The sequence below is a fragment of the Pseudogymnoascus verrucosus genome (assembly GCF_001662655.1).
Source record: "Pseudogymnoascus verrucosus strain UAMH 10579 unplaced genomic scaffold scaffold_10, whole genome shotgun sequence".
In the NCBI taxonomy this organism is placed as follows: Eukaryota; Fungi; Ascomycota; class Leotiomycetes; order Thelebolales; family Thelebolaceae; genus Pseudogymnoascus; species Pseudogymnoascus verrucosus.
The window spans coordinates 115195-134623 of NW_017263661.1; the positions used below are offsets into that span (position 1 = coordinate 115195).

At 50.7% G+C, this 19429-nt stretch overlaps 6 protein-coding genes across 6 annotated transcripts; 1 reads left to right on the forward strand and 5 right to left on the reverse strand.

Annotated features, from left to right (window-relative positions):
- Nucleotides 1-298: 298 nt before the first annotated feature.
- VE01_03276 (uncharacterized protein) lies at nucleotides 299-4580 on the reverse strand. The gene is made up of 2 exons (XM_018272772.2): nucleotides 4234-4580; nucleotides 299-4174 (listed from the first exon to the last, which is right to left on the reverse strand). Exon 2 carries the CDS (start codon nucleotides 3015-3017, stop codon nucleotides 990-992), a length of 2028 nt encoding a protein of 675 aa, XP_018132572.1. The 5' UTR covers nucleotides 3018-4174; nucleotides 4234-4580; the 3' UTR covers nucleotides 299-989.
- Nucleotides 4581-6055: 1475 nt separating this feature from the next.
- VE01_03277 (uncharacterized protein) lies at nucleotides 6056-7393 on the reverse strand (the record flags this gene model as incomplete). The annotated part of the gene is made up of 5 exons (XM_018272773.1): nucleotides 6056-6466; nucleotides 6520-6653; nucleotides 6713-6782; nucleotides 6846-7180; nucleotides 7234-7393. 5 exons carry the CDS (start codon nucleotides 7391-7393, stop codon nucleotides 6056-6058), a joined length of 1110 nt encoding a protein of 369 aa, XP_018132571.1.
- Nucleotides 7394-7759: 366 nt separating this feature from the next.
- VE01_03278 (uncharacterized protein) lies at nucleotides 7760-9849 on the reverse strand. Its single transcript, XM_018272774.2, has one exon. It carries the CDS (start codon nucleotides 9570-9572, stop codon nucleotides 8109-8111), a length of 1464 nt encoding a protein of 487 aa, XP_018132576.2. The 5' UTR covers nucleotides 9573-9849; the 3' UTR covers nucleotides 7760-8108.
- Nucleotides 9850-10517: 668 nt separating this feature from the next.
- Nucleotides 10518-12236, forward strand: VE01_03279 (uncharacterized protein). The gene is made up of 5 exons (XM_018272775.2): nucleotides 10518-10917; nucleotides 10966-11291; nucleotides 11350-11660; nucleotides 11707-11851; nucleotides 11915-12236. Exons 1-5 carry the CDS (start codon nucleotides 10688-10690, stop codon nucleotides 12076-12078), a joined length of 1176 nt encoding a protein of 391 aa, XP_018132411.1. The 5' UTR covers nucleotides 10518-10687; the 3' UTR covers nucleotides 12079-12236.
- Nucleotides 12237-12292: 56 nt separating this feature from the next.
- Nucleotides 12293-16486, reverse strand: VE01_03280 (uncharacterized protein). Its single transcript, XM_018272776.2, has 2 exons — nucleotides 15388-16486; nucleotides 12293-15338 (listed from the first exon to the last, which is right to left on the reverse strand). The coding sequence occupies exons 1-2, from the start codon at nucleotides 16319-16321 to the stop codon at nucleotides 12331-12333; spliced, it is 3942 nt and encodes a 1313-aa protein (XP_018132467.1). The 5' UTR covers nucleotides 16322-16486; the 3' UTR covers nucleotides 12293-12330.
- Nucleotides 16487-17588: 1102 nt separating this feature from the next.
- VE01_03281 (uncharacterized protein) lies at nucleotides 17589-19284 on the reverse strand. The gene has a single exon (XM_018272777.2). The coding sequence runs from the start codon at nucleotides 19102-19104 to the stop codon at nucleotides 17770-17772; it is 1335 nt and encodes a 444-aa protein (XP_018132468.1). The 5' UTR covers nucleotides 19105-19284; the 3' UTR covers nucleotides 17589-17769.
- Nucleotides 19285-19429: the final 145 nt, after the last annotated feature.

Here is a 19429-nt window from a genome sequence, read left to right on the forward strand (position 1 = left end):
ACTTTCAGCTGTAAGATAAGGTATCTGTATTTATTTTCTTTTTGTCTATTTACTTGCTGATGACTATTTTTGATTTCTCAAAGGTTCTGAAGATCTTATATGCTGTCAGATAATTGCTTTTCTTTTAATGTGCGTCCTTTTTATATATTATGCGTGTGTTTCCTTCCATACTCAACCCCATGCCGGGACAACGCATCGCCCAACATCCCGCTTATTGGCCCCATCGAGGCATCTGTTTATTTGTACAACCCGGCGGTGCGAGCCGGCCCTCCCTTACTCCCCTGCCTCCCATCCCTTCCATGCATCCACCAGGCCTCGACACTATATGCACTCTCATCCGCAGCGTTGAAGGTGGCAGAGACCGGGATCTCATATTGGAGCGCTTCACGTCCGCCAACCCTCATTTATGCTTCTTTGGGGAGGATGCAGCAGCGCTACTGTCTGATTTGCCGTTGAGAAACGGGTCGGGCCTCAACGCAGAGGAGGATGAGGCGATGTGGGGGGCTTGTCATCCAGGCTTCAGCGGAGGGATGTTAACCTTATATGAACCTTCTCTGTTTCTTCTGTTGATTATGGGCTTTATCACATCTCGACTGAATCATCATTTCTTTCGTTGGTCTCATTATATCAAGTTAAGTTGGACAGATTATAAGATGAATGCTGATACTTCATTTACTGTACTATGATATACTGTCATCAACGGAGTGCCTCCTGCTCCTCGAATCATCAGCCTTGCTTGCGCGAGACCATGGTCTGCTAACGTTACATACAATCATTAAAACGCCCATACTTGAGACAAAAGGAGACCCAGCATCCTCGATATACTCCCACAGCCCAAAGAAAATACACGGATCAGATAGCAAGCGTCCCGCAATACTAATCATCCTCCAAATACATACTGGCAAATTTTGCACAGGAAAAACACGCTCATACACATCGACCAACAAGATCTGTCAACAGTATCCAATCTGGCCCTCGTCCGACAAGACCTAGTACGGCCTTGGCTCCCTCAGCGGCCGGAATGGGTTCCGGGGATAGTCGAACCCCTTGTCCTCCTCTAGGGGAATACGCTGCATCCCGCTTCGGGAACGATAGTCGTACTCCGGGCTGCGTCTCCTCGGCTCCGGTGAATAGCGGCCACTGCGGCCACTCTCACGAGGCAACGGCGACAGCGGTGCCGATGACATGGAAGACACCGACGGCGACATAGGTGGGTCCCTATATAACCTCTCTCCCCTATCCTCATCCAGGTATCGTCTCGGAAGCGGCAGTGCATACCCACGACCTCCCTCGTTGCGGAAGTCCTCGTTGCGGAGGTCCCGCCCATAGGGGCGTGAAATTCTCGCCGCAGCATCCTCCCGCCGAGCCAACGCCTCCCGAGCTAGCGACTCCCGAGCCAGAGCGTCCCTTAGTGCATCCTGGCGCATAATATCCTCAGCCTCGCGCAAGCGCGCGTCGTCGTTAGCTGCACGCTCGACATTGGAGATCATGCGTTGCGGCGGCGCGGCTGTGTATTGTGCGGCTGGTTGCTGGATGATAGCTGGCTGGGCGATAGCAGCGCGAGCCGCGGCAACGACACCCGCGGCGAAAGCGTCTGTATCGAAGTTGGGGCTGGCGATTCCCGGGTTGGGCTGCCCGTAGCTGTTCACGCGTGCACCGCCTAGGGGACGGTTGGGGTGTGGGACGTCAGGGGCGTATGAGAGGCTGCGGCGGCGACTGGGACTGTCGATCATGACGAAGTCCTCGCCGCGGTCGTAGTGGCTGCCACGGCGGCGCTCGCGGGAGCGCTGGAGCGGTCGATGAGAGCGAGGGTACTTGCGGCCGCCGGATCGGGATGAGGCGCTGGTGTGTGGGGTGCCTCCTTCGCTGTCGTAATGGCTGAATTCAGAATCGTAGTCCGAGTCCGTTTCGCTGTTGCTGCCGCTTGAGTAGTCATCCGAGTCGTTCATGTGGACTTTGGTGCCGGCGGCTTTTCCCTTTGGCGACTTGTGGGGTGTGCCGGGGCGGTGTTCTTGGATAATCTTGACGCCGCCAGGGGCGTTCTTGTTTTTGATAGGTTGGGCCCAGGGGCCTCCTTTCTGCTGCTGCTGCTGCTGTTGTTGGACGTTGCCCTTGTTATTCTGGGGCATGTACTGTCCACCACCCATCTGCTGTTGTTGCTGTTGTTGCTGTTGTTGCTGTTGTTGCTGTTGTTGCTGCTGCATCGCCGCCTGATGTTGCTGTTGTTGGAATATCTGTGCCTGCTGCTGCTGCTGCCTTTGAAATGCTTGCATGCGCATTCGCTCTTGACGCTCGCGGTACAACTGGATGGCGTCGATGTGTGGGAGTGGTGCGCGCTTGAGGTAGATCGTCATGGAGGTAGTCTCCTTGTTACCTGTCTTTGAGTTGGTAGACTCCTCGCGGTGAAGTTGGGCGAGGACCCACTCGAAGAACTGGCCTTCGCGCTCGGTCATGATCTTGTTGTCGAGGATGTTGGTGACCTGCATACTCTGGTTTGGGAACAGCTTGGCCTTCTTTTCCGCGATGGACAGTTTGCCGGCATCGAGCTTCTGAATCGTCTTTATGATATTTTCAGTTGGGTAGGATTCCTGGTTGATTGTGACCTTGGCCCAGCGCTCTCGTTTTTTGGACTTTGAGTCGTCCTTATCTTTCTTCTTATCCTTGGAGCTCTTGGAGTCCTTGTTTCCTTTGGAGCCCTTGGAGTCTTTGCCGTCATCTTCATTGTTTGGGAGAAGGGTGAATACTTCATACGAGGTAAGCTGCTTCTTGCAGAACGACTCGGATTCCGTCTTCTCGGGACGTATGTCGTGGATCCGAGTGGAGGCGTTGATAACAGTGTCTGGACGGTAAGCGGGAATGGGTCCACCCTGCTGGAAATTCTGTTGATACACAGGTTGTCGTGGTTGCTGAGGTTGCTGAGGGCGATTTACTGGAGGGCCGCCTTGGACCATTCCGGGTGGTGCTTGTTGGAAACCATGGTTAGGAGGTGGCGGCGGCAAGCCAGCACGGTTCGCCATTGTTGCGGTGTTTGGGTGGATGATAGGAACCAGAGGCTATACAAGTTCACGTGCGGGAGAGGAATAAAGGCCAGCGCTATCCAGAGTTGCGGAGGTGAGAAGGCTTCGCTGAATGAGGACGGAGCCTTGGGGTCTTATATCACTTGGATGTGTATACAGACGAGGCTCGCTCGATGGACGGTTATTTCCGATCACGAATATTCTCGGTTCAGATCAGCTGAAAGTGAGGCTTTCCAAGGGGGGTTGCGGGAAATAAATAGGTGTGGTGATGAGATGTTGGTGGTCTGGCACGAGAGGCAGGCTTCCGCCGGCAGCCTATCGAAGTGAGGGGTTCTCAAGATAGCGGCGGGGTATTTGCCAGGATACGACGACCACGACTAAGCGTCACGATTAAATTCGTCAGGGGAGTTGATGTGGGATTTGGAGAAACGGGAAAGAGGGAAGAGTTCTGTTGTAATAATAAAGTGTTTCCCCCCCTCGTCCCTCGTGAAACGCAAACCTCAATGTGTTTTCCAAAGATGACCGACCTGCCGTACTTCTGCCGTACTTGCAGCCGGTCTGCACGTCTATACAAGGCACGCCCGAGAAGTGTACGTGAAGCATCCACATGGATTATACATAGTCATTGCGCCTCGCAAGGGCCAATAAGGCTGAGCGGGCGCGAAGGAATCAGAGGGTAGCATCTGGCGTAGGTAGCATGGATGGTTGTGTGTGGTTGTTATCAGGTAAATCAGGCAACCGGTCCAGGGTGAGACTCCGGCCTCCGAAACATGCGGGATACGGAGTGCACTCTCACCGAGAGCCTCATGAGTGTTGTACTATACACGCCACAACACAATACATTGTTCATGATGCCGGTAATCTGTAGTTACACATTCGAAGATACTTGTGAATATAATTTTCTTTGTTTCGTGGTTCCTAAAGCGAAAAGCGAGGCTTACACCGCGCCGGCCCGCCGACTGGAACGATGGCGCGAGGCGAAGCCCAAGGCACTGCCCACTCACCACCCAGTACAAAGAGTTTCAGGAGACTGCAGCCAATCGAGTTGAATATCTTTTACTCGTTGCCATCAATTCAATCGAGTTTCTTCCATCTCCCAGAAGGGCAGCTCCCACAAGCGCCCGGTGTGTTAGTGCTTTTATGCATAGCATTTGTTACTGCATGCTGTCGCGTCAATGGCCCTAGACCGGTCGAGGATATAGGCTATGCTGCTTACTGGCCGTCATGCACAGTAGTATGGTAAGTGAGTTAGCATCCTAGACCAGCTGGACTAGAGCAGTCAGTCGGTCCAGTAGATAGCACCGACTTTAGGATGAGATTGGCCAACTCCTGCAGCCGCGTTGTGGCTTAGAACGGTTCTCAAGGAATCAGGAATGAATTAGAGACGTCAGCACGATGCGATGCCCCAAGGCCTCAAAGAACTATGTTCCTAACGTTCAGTGTGCCCTCGTGGATTGGCGAAACTTGGGCGCATCTCAAGCAGGACAAGACATGACAAAGGGTTCGGCGGTGAGGAGGCAAGGGCGGCGTTTGGTTCGCTGATTTACATGACAATTACACAAGTCTGGAGAATAGTATAAGGCTGGAGGTAGCCAGGTCAAACCAATCAGCGCATCTCCCATTCCAATAAAATCACATGACTGCTGGGATTCCCATCAGCCACTGCGCCTTCAGCCACGATTCCTTCGCATCCTCCAATAGAGTGACTATCATGGTGTTGCAGCTACACCAAAGGAAGGGTGTGGTCGACCCGCCGCGGGGACGAATAGCCCAGTTTACGGGTGAGCCACAACCAATACAGCTGATGGCCCCCAGTTTACTATATCGCGGACCGGAACGAGGAAGGGAACTGACCAATCGAACTAACCAAGAGCCTTCATCGCTACCCGTGGATCTTTCCGCCACATACCCCATTCTTCAATTTATCCGCAGCGCAACCACTACGATAGTCGAGGTTGCACATAGAACACTCGTACACGCATCCAGCCAGCTGACGAGGAGCCGTGTCGGTGAGTGGAAGGGGGTGCTGTGAGATGGACGCTGATTCGATAGAGAGGCGATGGAGGGGGGTGCGACAACATCCAGCCAACATCTGGCGTCCCAGCCAACAGGTGTTGACCGATGGTCCTGGGCAACACGGCTGCATAAAAGTGCCTTTTGTGTGAGAGTTCACCGGGGCAGCTGGGCGCTTTTGGTGGTGGCTATGGGCGTTGTTGAGGTGTGGTGATGAGTCAGGCCAAGGGCGATTTGTGATGGTTCTTGCGACAGATAACTGTCGCACTTCGGACTGAGACGGGCCTTTGCATGGCTGGCCATTCTGCATGGGGATATGCGAGATGGAGTATGTATCGGACGGGACCTTTTGGCCATCGCGGCACTATGTGAGGCAACGCGTGGCGTTTAAGACATTTCGACCGGTTCCCAAGCCTTTTATTTTATTTTTTCCTTCAAGGGTATAGAAATGCAATAAGGGCTGCGTGAATTCTCACACCGAATATACATGAGCCTCACGAGATGACGAAACTTTGCAGCAGAGCCTTACCATCTCAACCACGACCGACAAATGACTGCCAACTCAGCGAGATCGTGTTTCAATATGCAGCATCTGTCATCCAGCTGTCAAGCAGACTTTTTGCCACCGGTGTGAGTAGCTTCTGCAGGGTCCGATTCCTCGACCTAACGGCCCGACATGTGTAACTGACGATGAATTTGCCACTGGCCACCTCACGATGTCTTGGTGCGGCATACCCCTTTCTATCTTTCCATCCCTCGTTCTCACTGGACCATCTCGGTGTGCTAGTGTTATAATCGACGAAAAAGGTGTGTCAACAACGCCCGATCTCAGCGTCAAGATATAGAGCCTCACTATTGCTACTCATCTAAGTTCTCCTCCAAATGTGCAGCCACAGTAAAGACTGCAGTCGCCACTCTCAACTGTGGGGTCTTACCGCCGAAGATGTAGTTATGGAGCCTCATTATCCTCCAAAGAACTGTAGTTTATCAGAGGTGAATAAAATATGGTATATAAAAGTGTATATCTAGTCTGCCCCACCGAGTTTAGTTGCCCCGTGATTAGGCAAGCCGTGTGCTCTCTTCATATCAACAGCTAAGAGCACTTGCAAAATCCCCGTTACAGCGGTGCCAAGGAACGCTATCAATACACTCGTTCCAGAATACCACTTGAAGATACTTAGAGCCACGACCGGGAGAATAGAGGCGAGAACAAACCAAAGCCGGTAACGCATGCCAAGATGATGGTCACTAGCGTTTCGAAAGGTGAGGATGTAAGTCATTAGAACCGAAAGCAGCTGCGTAAGCGCCGTCTGGATAGCGTTATAATAGTCGAAGGCAGAGGAGTCGGATGGAGTTTGGTGAGAGAAGGAGCGGGTTTGGAATATAGCGCATAATAAATAGATCACAATATTGATACTCCACATTGTGAGGTCCTCCTAGTGGCCGGTTAGGTCAGCAGATGCAGAAGCCTCTCTACTATAGTACTCACCTGTATGTATTGTGCCATGCCTCGAAGTTTAGATGACCGTTTATAGAGTTCAGGGGTGTGCAGAGGCGTTGATGGAGTCGTTGAAGGGACCATTGTGGTAGCACTATCTTCGCGATAACCCCTCCTTTTCCTCACTAGAAAACGTTTTTAGTATTTAACATGGTATTGGTGGTTCATCTTAAATGCAACATACCTTGCGAGGACTGTGGAGGAGGATCTTGCTGTATATTCCATGCCTTGTAGTCTTCTTGAGCTGAAACGGCCTAGAGATGCGATTTGGTCCAATTCTTTAGCAACCTAGTTCTCACATAGATACCTTCTATGACCCCCATTGGTAATCTCTTTTCTGCCGAATGGTACTCCTCAAGTACCCTCTTACTCTCGGCAATAGCGTTAGTAGCTAATGTTTCAATTTCCCTTGTATGTTTATCCCATTGAGTAACGTCAGGTGCGAAAATATCTGCCTTTTCTTGGATATACTTCATATTTTCCCGCCAGGCCTCGATGGTATCGTGCGGACGATCTCTGCCTTGCATAGAACGGTCGAAATGGATGATATAATCAATAACCTCTACAGAAGTCAAACAGTCGCTTGCCTCTGCGCTGTTTAGTCTATCAATCGCCACATACGTCTTGACAAGTCCCGGTAAGAGAGAGAAATCTTCAAAGACGTTAACCCGTGATCTAATAGAGTCGACTTCCTAGGAACCTTACGTTGCTCTAAGAAGTCTATGGAGTCTGGATATTTCGGATTCAAGCTAAGAAACTGCCTATCTATGGACCACCTGGATTTTTTTGGTCCGTAGCTGATACCTGCCCTAAACCACTTGATCATGGGGCCCGGAACCAGGACAGGCTCGGTATCCGACAACATGAATGTGAAGCTTAGGTTCTAACTCTAGCGATCAGGGTGTAAAGAAAAGAATAGAGTGGTTAAATAACGATCTCAGAGAAAAAGTTGCTTTGCTAACGAGGCTGTGTCTACAGAAACGCATCGAAGACCTGTCATGCAGCCATTGAGCGGGCCAACAGTATCCCTGCAAAATGGTCGTCGTCTGCCCTCATTTAGTCTCCACCACTTATCGAGCACTGCCACGATGAAGACAATAAATAGTTAATATAGATATGTAGCATAACAAAGCAACTAGAGAATTCGGAGACTAGCTAGTGCATTATTTCTCTCCGCCGAGGATGTAGTTATAAAGACTCATTAGCGCTTAAAGAACTGGAGTTTAAATAGGTTTGTAATTATAATATTATGCAAGATTGTGGTGCTAGAGCTGCTATTTTCAGCTGGCGGTGCCTGGTGCTTTACGTAGCCTCAAACACCTCAAAACTTTGATCATGTGCCTAGGATGGCCATTGGCCGCCACCTAAATATCAGAACGAAGGCACCAAACACCAAAACCCTTCGTCATAGTTTCTTCTACCTCTAGCCACAAACGTCCTAATTATACCTCTGTATAGATAATGCCCTAAAAATTAAGGGGCTCACCCTGACTTCTTTGCTACCATTGCAGCCACTAAGATAGCCGCTAACCTAGCACTTCGAACTCTGCTCGTGTTTTCTATATATGTCTACATCTCTCCTATCCAACCTCTATCTCTTGCATAAACTTAGGCATGTCAAGAGTTCTCTGGCTCTCCTCGTCCGTAAGTGTCCATGCGGAATCTGTAAATGGCGCCGTTCTAATCCACTTCGTCCATTTCTGGACCACTGCAATAGCCTTTGCAGCAGGAGCTTGAACCCATTCTATGTGTTCCTTCGGACAGGCTTCACAAATTACTATAACAGTATGACACTTCAGATCCGCTAAACACAGGCCTTCAACACGATTGGCGTGAGGAATCTTCTCTACAGCCCCAAGGGGATATATGACCTTAGGCAACCTGTCGCATTCGGTCTTCCACTCTGCCGAGCGAGCCTCAATGGTCCTCGTAGTAAATCCTATTTTAACGAAGCCTTGGTTACCCTCGACCTCGTATATATAAACATGGCCTTCGTGCAACTCTTGCTCCTTCAAAGGCTCCTTCATCTTGTCTCGGACCAACGAATAACAAGCCAGGTAATCTGAAGGTCTATCCTCATCTATTTTAGTGATGAAAGCGCTCGTATCGTCGGCGTCGTCCCAGAACTCCGCTGGGTCAGCCTGAAACTTGTGTGACAATCCCGTGTTGCCTGCCAATTTGAACAGTCGATCTTGCACAGTATAGGCTTTGTAAATCGCGGTGATACGCGACTTCCGTTCTGCCACCCATTTGGGAATCTGATCAGTATGATTATAACAAAACATATTAACGGCAAGAACCTTGAGGAGAAACGTGAGGTTGTCATCGTTCGAGTAGTGTTCTAGCTTGGTGATCATGGCAACCGTTTTTTTGCCTTTGCGAACTCTTTTGCCTCCAATTTTGAACATACACGGCGTGCTATCGTGGTCACGCTTTGCCCCTAGACAGGTATACGCGGAGGTGTATTGGAAGCAATCCAATACGCCTTCTATTTCATTTTCAATCGGTTCGATTGGCACTGCCTTCTCGTCTCCAACTGGAAAAACCTTCTTCCAGACCTTGATTCGAGCGGCTTTCGGTTTGGGTTTAATGTGGTACTTGCAAAAAGCTACCACTGCAAGCATCTCAAGCTGGTCTGGAAGCTCCCGGGACGCTTGAGTTAGCGTTGTCATAGACCCGATCTGACTTGTAATGTCACTAGGATTAGGGTTATTGCATGGAGGGTTTCCCTCCTTCTTTGTAGGAGACCCGCATTTTCCGATGCCGAGGCCTAAGAGAGTTGTTAGAGCCGCAGGGTCCATCGGAGCTGCGAGAGCTATAGCTTTGACGGTCTCCACAGATCCATTCTTCGAAGGTGTTGTTGGAGGGGTAGGTGCGTAATTGCTAGCTCTTGTTGGAGAGCGTTCATTCTGGCGTGCTTGGTCCCCATCGATCCTCACCCTCGGCGGGGAGGGCGTATTCGGGGGACTGGGATAAGATGATGACATGTTGTGTTCTATCGCGGGAATGGTTCGACACTGTAATTTGGCCTGACTGTTAATCATACAATAGAGGCCAGTTTCCAGTTGGATTGAAAGTGGGCTGCGACTAGAGGTCTTCAAGCTAGGCACAGGATGTGAAATGAGGTACCAGGAGCAGTAACTTCAAGCGTGCCTAGAACAATCGGGCGGGCAGTTAGATAATATAATCATTGCTTAGAAGCGAGAGAGTATTCCGTAGATGCTGTGAACGAAGGAGATGAGCCAGCAGGCCAGGCAAGCGAGGAGCCCGATGGGAGCCTAAATGTTGCGCGACCAGGAGGGAAGGCTGTGCTCATAGTTAGGCGCCGGGCCGTACCCACCGCGTACTTCATGGGGGGGGACGGACCTTCCCAGGAGAAATCGTGGCGTTTCACGCCCGAAACAGCACGTTTTCTCTGGAGAATCGTCGAGTTCCCTGGTTGGGTCTTGGTTTGGCTGGTGGCCCAGGCACGGCTTGACAGGGTTTTGGGGGGTATCCCCTAGGCCTACAAGCAACATACGTAGACCCGTAGAATAGATAGCAATTCAATTGATTATATTATAATTATCCTATATACTGTACTCTACTGTGTGGCTTCTGTTAAGTCGTGCCAACACTGATCACGGTAGCCGGGGATGCCATACACATTGGCCTGGTTCCCATAGTCCAGGGTTACCTCTAACAGTCGCCAAACACTATAGGTCGAACACCACGATCTAGACTATGGTATATAGAAGTGTGTATTTTATTATTTAAAATATAAATAATAATAATATAGTAGGAGCACTAAGGAAAAAAATATGTTGCAGGTCCTGTATGTATCCTCAGATCGTACGGATAGGTCAAAATCATGACGGATAGGATATATCCGGATCAGTATCCGGATCGGGTCGGGTCATTCACGATCTGTGCCGAACGCTGTAAAATAACAGTACGCCTAAGTTATCGTCTCTTGTTATTAAGTTCTCAAATAACTCATCGTGAACATTGGGGGTGTTGATGGTTTCGGACAGTGGCACAGACATTTAGTCGTGTTGTTTCACCCCAGCATTAATTTACATGAACTATTAACAAGTCCAACCTCGATGACTCTAACCAACGGCTGCTGTTAGAATATTTTGTATGGATCCACATATGCCAACTTTAGCGTTAGACCGCGATGATGATGCCACGGTCCGCGGCTCGTTCCCTGAGCCTCTTTAAGCGCCCAAAAGTGTCTCACCACATCGCGACCAAAGCCCATCTAATCGAAGAAGGAACGCTGAAGCACTATAACCCGGAACTATACTGCCCCGTTCATACAAACGAACTTTTCCATCAGAGATATAGAACATGCGTCAAACTAGGCTACGGTGGATACTCAACCGTCTGGCTCTGCGTTGACGAGACGTACGTTCCATGACACAAGCGCGTATGCCATGTTCTAACCTAAAGTAGAAATAACTCATACAAGGCCCTAAAGGTTGGGACTCGCAGGGTTAGCAAATCTATGACAAAGGAAGTCCAAGTTCTAGTGTACCTTAGAAGCCTGAAGTCTGTGCACGATGGCCAATCTTGGGTTCGAATGCCTTGCGATACCTTCCAGATAGATTCCCCTGGCGGCTCACACGCCTGCTTAGTGTACGAGCCCCTTGGCATAAGCTTGCTAGAGCGCATCGATCTCCAACCTGGCAAAAGGCTCGAATTACCCCTTGTGAAAGTGGCTACATACTGTTTACTCTTGGCAATTGATTACCTCCATAGCTCTGGGGTTATCCATACAGGTAAATATCCATTCTAGATCAAGATTGTTGTTTTCTAACACCCAGTCCGTGAATTTAGACATCAAACTAGATAACATCCAAGAAGCGCTTCTAGATGAAGACACGGAAGTTCTCAATAGGCTCGGCGAAGCAGAGCGCAGACAGCCAAGCCCCCAAAAGATTGTAACTGATAGAGCGACCATATACACCTCTCGCCGACTAGACTACGAATCGGGTGTCGTATATCCAATACTCACGGATCTAGGAATGGCTGTCTTTGGCTCAGCGGAATATACTCATACGATCCAAGCGATCCCGTATCGTGCCCCAGAAGTCATTCTTGGAATGAAGTGGAACGAAAGCGTGGATATTTGGAATCTTGGCATCATCGTCAGTAAAGATGAATATTTGGCTATCTAGAACTAACGACGAACAGGTATGGGAGCTCCTCTGTGGAGAACACCTATTTGGTAGAGACAACGAGCTGGACACCCTTGCCTCGATGATCAAATATTTAGGACCGCCCCCAGCAGAATTCCTAAAGCGTGGTGATAAGCATTTGCAGTATTTCGACGAGCAAGGTGAGCGCCCCATATCACCAGCAATTATATTAGAGGAGCCGAAACTGACCCAGTATCCACTAGGAAACTGGAAAGGAACTCCTCTAGAACCTACCTCGTTAAAGGATAGACTGGAGGAGGGTGGGGATATCGACATGTTTGTTGATTTCGTGCAAGCTATGCTGTCGTGGGAGCCGGAGAAGAGACTGTCAGCTGCGGCGCTACTTAAGCATCCGTGGCTACAGTAGTAGATTGTACCATTGTAATTATAACGGCTGTATTAAAAGATAGGAATCGTGGATGTGGGAGATTGCGCCTCTTTGTTTTCTTCACAGAAACTGTAAACAGTTGCCTTTAGCACAGTCGCTGTCTTTAGCTTTGATATGCCACGAGAATCTGCTACTTGAGAGGCAACCAGAACTGTGAAAACTTGAACAAAATATTATATTAAAAATCAACGCCTTCATCTTTTACCCTTACTCCCCCATTTTTTCCTTTCCTCACTCTCCGACGGTCTGATGCATAACATTAACCCTATAACTCTCCGACCTCTCCAATAACTCCTCGTGTCCCCCCCGATCCACACACCGGCCCCCCTCTACCAAGAAAATAGTATCCGCCTTCCTAATCGTATGCAACCTATGCGCAATCGCAATCACCGTCACCCCCCTCGCCACCTTATCCAGACCCTCCTGCAGCAAACGCTCTGACTCTGCATCTAATGCACTGGTCGACTCATCAAGAATCAACAACGTCGGCTTCCGCACCAGCGCCCGCGCGATGGAAAGGCGCTGCTTCTGACCTCCAGAGAACTGACTCCCGTTAGGCCCGCAGAGAGTCTCGTAACCCTCCGGTAAGGCGACGATGACATCGTGGATGTTGGCGAGTTTACACGCGTCTTCGATCTCCTGTGTGGTGACCTCGTGGCCGGGGCGGGCGCCCAGACCAATGTTGAAAGCGATGCTGCCTTCGAAGAGCATGCTTTCCTGCGGGACGAGGGCGATGGAGTCGCGGAAGGAGGTATCGCGGTGGGCAGTTACGTCGACGCCGTCGATAATTATACCGCCTGATTGGGGAGTGTAAAGGCGCTCGATGAGGGCAATGATTGTGGATTTACCAGCGCCGCTGGGTCCGACAAGGGCGCAGAAGCTGCCGGGTTTGATGTTGATGTTTAAGCCGTTTAGGACTTTCATGTCGGGGCGGGCGGGATAGGAGAAGTGTATGTCACGGAGCTGGACGCTTGAGGCAGTGGTTCCGGATGGGAGAGGAGATTTCGTCTCAGCTGTTCCTTCGAGATCCTTTTCGGAGGTCACAGCGAGGGCATTCCTTGGGGTGATGCGTCCCTGCATTCCGTCCGATCCCTCCTCGATCAGGCCTAGGATTCTCGCCATGGCCGCTCTGGCGCTAGAAATTTCTGGCGCGAGAGCGAACATCTGACTCCATAGTAGCGCGCTGACGAGAAGGGAGAAGACAACAATCAAGAACTGTGTCTGGGTGTAGTTGCCCGCAATGATCTGCTTGGCTCCCCACCAATACGCCAGGGCATTCACAAGATTTCCAAGGAAATAAGTAATTGCCTGGCAAAGACTTGCTTGCACAGTGACCTTGAGCGTCTCCTTACGAGGCCCCTTTAATGACCGGCGGTAGATGTTTAGAGTCTCTTCTTCAAGCGAGAGGGCAGCGATTGTCTTGATAGACGTGATAGCTTCGACGCCAATGTCAACCGACTGGGTATACGCATTCTCATGACGCTCCTCAAATTGACCGAGGACTCGGAGCTCCATGACACCAGCTCCAAGTAGAAGCGGTACCAATGACAGACATACCAATGCGATTCTCCAGGCAATAATGTGAGTCAAAATGATTGCCGCAATGAGATTGACGGTGATAGAGAACAGCGTGCCAATAACAGATCCGCTCAACCCAGCCAAGGCACTGCCGTCTCTAGTGATATAAGACAACAACGACGCTGGGGTTCGACCCTTCGACTGGTGCCACTGGAGATCCTGCTCAAATAGCGACCTAAAAGACAAGACCCTCACAGAGTAGACAATCTTCTCAGAAACCCATCCGAACGCAGACCAACTCACCAAGTTCGCGAAGAACTCAATAATGGCGAGAACGAAGAACATGAGACCGTAGAAGTTACCGCGAGACCGGATACTATCCGCGCTGTTGCAAGGATTCAGACTGCCAACTGTATTTCCAAAAATGACAGCTTCGCCAGAGAAGGCTCCGCCGACAATAATGGAGCCGAAGAGCGCCATGACGAGTACGAGTAGATGAGGTCTCAATGCCGGAGAGTATCCTCTGATGAGGACTCCCAGGCTTTTGGATGGGGTCTCAGGCTCTTGTTCTTCTGCGGTGCCTGTGGCTGGAGTGTCCTCGGTATTCGAAGCCTCCGTTTCCAGGGCCTCCTTCTCGATATCGACATCTGTCACAGAGTCTTGGAGAGTCTGGACACTGTTTAAGCTAGTCCTTTTTTCAATTTTGCCAGATGCAGATCCGAGAGTTTGAAGGTTAACCAAGTTGGCGTACGGCCCATTATTAGCCATCAAGGTCGCGTGGTTGCCCTGCTCCGAAATACGTCCTTTGTCCATAACAACGATATTATCCGCGCCTGTGATAGTCGACAAACGATGCGCAATTGTGATCACCGTCCTGCCGCTAGCAATGTTCGCGATGGCACGCTGGATGCGCTGTTCGCTTCGAGAATCCAAAGATGAGGTGGCTTCATCCAGGATGAGGACCGCGGGGTTCTTGACGAGGGCGCGAGCAAGGGCAATTCGTTGTTTTTGACCACCACTGATGAGTCGACCACTCGAACCAACTGTGGTTCCGTATCCGTATTGAAGAGCAGTGATGAAGGTGTCCGCATCTGCAAGCACTGCAGCTTCTCGGACAAGAGTAACAATTCTGACCACTTCCGGGCCTCGTTTCTCTGCTGCAACCGTAAGATCTTCACCTTCCCTGAGGGTTGCTGCTAGATCCGCGAGCTCGGGACCTAGAAGTGCCGTCTTTAGAGATGTATGATCAGGGTTGCTAGAATTGATCAAGCCGTGTGCGATGTTCTCCAAGAGTGAGCGGTTGAGGAGAGAAGGCTCCTGCTGCACCAAGCCGAGGAAACTTCTAGAGTTCCGGACATTCAGATCACAAAGATCGTGACCATCAAAGAGGATTTGTCCCGCCGTTGGATCATATAATCTTGTAATAAGACCTGCGACAGTCGACTTTCCGCTTCCAGACAGGCCGACAATGGCAGTGTGTTTGTTGGCGGGCATCGAGATATTAATCTGATCCAGGACCGTGATATCTGGCCTTGACGGGTAAGTGAATGAAACATTCTTGAACTCGAAGCCACCCTCTGCCTGTGTTAGGCACAGGCCTGAACCACCAGTGCCATCAATGAGCGACTCGCGATCAATGTCCTCGCGCATCTTCTGGTATGAGGCAACGGCAGCCGAGAATAGATGGAGGAAGGGTGCAACCTGACTCAAAAGCAATGTAGCTGTTCATTGTGTTAATACACTCCAATGGTAGGATTATAGTCGACTAACCTTCAATGAGAATAAAAATGACTGTAAACGTAGCACCGACGGTGGTGGTAGGAGAGTCTGAATGTGCAGCTATAGCGATACGCTTGCTTCCTTGCCAAAATGCCAGACCATTCGCGGAATATGCAATAAAGTATAGGACACCGGATTGTATGCCAACTGCCGTGGCCTTCTTCAAGCCCTGTTGCTCTGATGCCTTGAGCGAGTCCGAGAATTTGTCCTCCAGCCTCACATTCGCGCCAAAGGCCTGGACGACGAGGATGTTGGAGAGCGCCTCCGAAGCAATCGACGCGGCGGTAGCGGCATAATCGGACATGAGTCCAGAGTACTTCTCGATATAATATCCTCCGACAAAGGACATTATGAAGAAGGCAGGGACCAGCGAGACAAGCATCGCCGCGAGGAGGTAGTCCTTGATGAAAGCCACGATATACGCCGTGATGAAGAACGACAAGCTGGAGAGGCATATCCCCACCTTCTCAGACGTGCCTGAGCGGATGGCCTGGATATCGCCATTGAGTCTCGAGGCGATCTCTCCTGGCGGAAGTTTATCAAAGTATGACGGTTCCTGTCGGAGTAAGTTCTGGAGATACCGTTCTCGCAGCCTCTGGGCTAGGCGAGCGCCGTTCAATGTCCAGCATGTTAGGTGGACATAGATAGTGATGAACTGAGCGATGGCCAGGTACACGATGAGGAGGATTTTGCTGTTGATGCTGGCTTGGTATTCTGGGCCCGAGTCTGTCGTATCGACAGCATCACACGTGATGGCATTGAAATCGTCCAAGAGCTGTCCAAAGACGATTCCGATTAGTGGAAAAGGAACCCCGGATGCGATTGCAGCGACTACGCCTAGTAGAAGAGTGCCAATGTCGAGTTTCGTAGGATTCCCAGCTAGAAGCAGCTGGTGATAGCCCGAAAGCTTCTTGATGATCTTCATTGCGTCTTGAAGTTGGTGATCAGCATTCTACCTTGTCACAAAGTGTATGAGTAGAGATGCATGGAGTGATAAGAAAACTCTTGGGCACAGAATCATAAATGGAGCTACGCTAGGATGCGGCAGTTGGAGAAAATGCGTCCGGGCAATTGTCAAATTCCATTTGATTCTGAGCCTGTATGAAAGGCCTCGTCGGCTCTATGGAGACCGAAAGATCATCGCTGGCAGGGTAGCTATGACGAGCTGCTAAGAATTCAACCAGGAGGCCCTGGAACTGGTCCAGGGTGATACCGACATCGGTATTGAGCTGTTTGCTGTAAATTCTTGAGCGGACACAACCCATTGGGTGTATTCTCAGAGAATACACCCTTGATAAGTCGTAACATTGCTGCCATGTATCAGTGGATCCCATGGATCAACCAATGCTACGATACAAGCAACGCATGTACCACGAAGCCATACACTACTTACAGTAATTCGCGGCACGACCCTGCACTGCCAAGACTAACCAAGTCCAACTCGGAAAGGTGCTAGGGCTGTTGAATATACGTAATGGCTATGGCTGAGCTAAGAACTCGGGACCTTACGGGTATTGAAGGAAAGGGAAGGAGCGATGGCGCCCCAAAACCGAAAAAGACGGGAAGGAACGACGGAGGCCAAGAAATAAAAACTTGGGAAAGCACGCCCTTCGTTCCTTCCTCACAAGCTTTTCTTCCCCCTATCCCCTGCGCAAACACACTTCTTGCGCCAAGATGCGCTAAGGCAACTGATGTGAGAATCCAATCTAATCAGATGATCTTATAAGTCCCAAATCGGGCCGAATAACCGGCTGGGCAGTGGAGAGTGGGGGTGAGGAGGTCGCAAAGAAAGTTATCAGATCCGTTTAGCCTACAGTGGGGCGTTGGTGGGATGGTTGTGTGTGTCGCTTAAAATATCCGGGAGTGGATGGGTGTGTGGGATGGGACATGGAGGTTGCATTTGCATGTGCAATGAGTGAGGTACGGGTATGGCGGAAAGTGGGGGGAAGAGAGCAGCATTGAGGGAGCTGTTATGCATGCACGCCTGACTCAGACTCACATGGTAGAAGCTGTCACAAGCTGTCGTAGCTGTCGCAGCGATGATCGTTTTATTTTTGGTTGAAGGGTAACTGACGATCGGGTTGAAATAATTACTTCAAACATGGGGAAGAGGAACAATGGATGAGAGTGAAGCCTGTCTCTCGAGAATCGGTCTTTTTAGAATGCAAATATATACATTTTAGATTTTATATCCAACTTCGTAGCTTCGGTCTATTGCCAGTTGATCCAAGAAATAAACCACAGATAGCCAACCGTAAAACTATGTTCGCCCGAACACCAATTCCAATGGCACATTCACTTCTCCAAAGTGTTCCTTACCTGCTTTTGAATCCCTCTGCTGTCCCCTCTCTATTACCGACAATTTAGCCCCCCCTAAAGCTTTGCATTCCACGCCGCCCGATCCGCGCTCTCCAGCGGCCTCTCCCTCCCATCCCAAAAGATCGGACAAAGCTGAAACCACTTCTCGCGGCTACAAACCGAGTGCACACTCCTCTTATGTCCCAAATCCACATACTTCCCAATCGTCAGCCCCTGCGCATTCTCATAGCTCAGAATCGTCCCCCCCGTCGCCTTCGGCTCGCCAACAACATTCGCGCACCGCACGTCGTCGAGGAAGCAGTAGTGGATGCACGAGGAGTACCAGGCGTTGACGCGCTGGGCGCCGCGGAAGGAGTCGTCGCCGACGAGGGAGTGGCGACCACGGTCGTAGGGCGCAGCGTCGTAGTGCGCGCCGTAGTGGTCTTCTTTTGACCAGTAGAGCTCGAAATAGGCGAAACGGGTGTTGTCGAAGCGGCCGAAGAGGCAGAGGACGTGGGGATCATTGTGGAGTTTGCGGAGGTAATTCCTGTGCTCGTCCAGTGTGCCGGTCTCGTTCCAGCCTTGCGCGACGCGCGGGTCGTTTTGCCATTTGTTGAAGAGCGCGAGGTGGGCTGCGTCTTCGTAGTTGACTACCTCGAGGGAGAAGTGCTCTGCGATTTCGGGGATGTAACGGCTGTAGACGATGGATCCTGGGTGCGGCTTGGGGCGGCGCGTGGGGTGGCGCGTGTAGACTGGCTCGTCGGGGAATTTCATCGTGACCTCGTAGTTCTCGGGCATGATGGGGTACTGGGCCAATGGCTCCCGGACTGGTCCGTCTGTACCATCTCCCACTGCCCAGATAGGGCGCGGGCCAGCGGGCGACGCGGCGCCCTGCCAGAATGCGCTGCGAAGAATGAGAAAGTCGTCAGGGCGGGTGGTGGTCTTGAACTTGGGGTGCCATTGGGCGGGGTGTTCGATTCCGAGACCAGTTGTGAGGAGTTCGGCGCGGATGATTTCGTTACCAGTGCCGACGAGAGTGACGCGGAAATACTCATGTGTAGGGTGAGCTGTGTAGATGGCGTGAATTATGTTCCAGATCTGGCCCAGAGTTGGAGTGCTGTTTCCTGTCCACTGGAAGGTGGTTTGTGGGCTTCGGCGAGCACGTGCCCAGGCGCTGTTATTTGAGGTTGGGGGACGGTCATCTTTGGGTGCTAATGATAGTTCCATCCATGAGAGAGTGTCATTGTGAAGCGGTTGTGCAAGTGGGCGTCCTGCTGGAGGCTGGCCAAGGGGTGCTAAGGTGAGTTTGGCGGGCGTCGTTTCGGCGACTGTCTGAACTCGATATTCAGTGAGAAAAGGGTGTGGCAGTTTTACCAGAGGATATCTGCGTGGTGTTGAGCTGGATGCCATCTTATTTGCGATCTTATCAACAACGTAGCGACGCAAATCGTGCTGGACTGGGGACGAGGATCAACGGGAGATCGAAGTTACTGTAGATAGGGACCCAAAAAAATCGACCGAGGACAAGGCCACATATTTGAGAGAGTCCGCCGGCATCTGTTACTCCGCATCCCTACCATTACCGACGTAGTACACCCTAGTTTCATCAAACCTCGCCCTGAGAAGGATCATTCCCGCAAGCGAATGCACTAGGAATGCCGGTGGTAGGCATGTCGGCAGCACGAACCAGCTTGCAAAGTATAAAGTCAATGGGAGGAGCTGGTCAGATTACACC

Coding starts and splice junctions, on each gene's coding strand:
- VE01_03276 (XM_018272772.2), bottom strand. CDS start 3,017: ATGGCGAACCGTGCTGGCTTGCCGCCGCCACCTCCTAACCATGGTTTC.
- VE01_03278 (XM_018272774.2), bottom strand. CDS start 9,572: ATGATTAACAGTCAGGCCAAATTACAGTGTCGAACCATTCCCGCGATA.
- VE01_03279 (XM_018272775.2), top strand. CDS start 10,688: ATGATGATGCCACGGTCCGCGGCTCGTTCCCTGAGCCTCTTTAAGCGC. Junction 11,661..11,706: donor TTTGGAATCTTGGCATCATC/GTCAGTAAAGAT, acceptor AACGACGAACAG/GTATGGGAGCTCCTCTGTGG. Junction 11,852..11,914: donor GCAGTATTTCGACGAGCAAG/GTGAGCGCCCCA, acceptor AGTATCCACTAG/GAAACTGGAAAGGAACTCCT.
- VE01_03280 (XM_018272776.2), bottom strand. CDS start 16,321: ATGAAGATCATCAAGAAGCTTTCGGGCTATCACCAGCTGCTTCTAGCT. Junction 15,339..15,387: donor CATTTTTATTCTCATTGAAG/GTTAGTCGACTA, acceptor CACAATGAACAG/CTACATTGCTTTTGAGTCAG.
- VE01_03281 (XM_018272777.2), bottom strand. CDS start 19,104: ATGGCATCCAGCTCAACACCACGCAGATATCCTCTGGTAAAACTGCCA.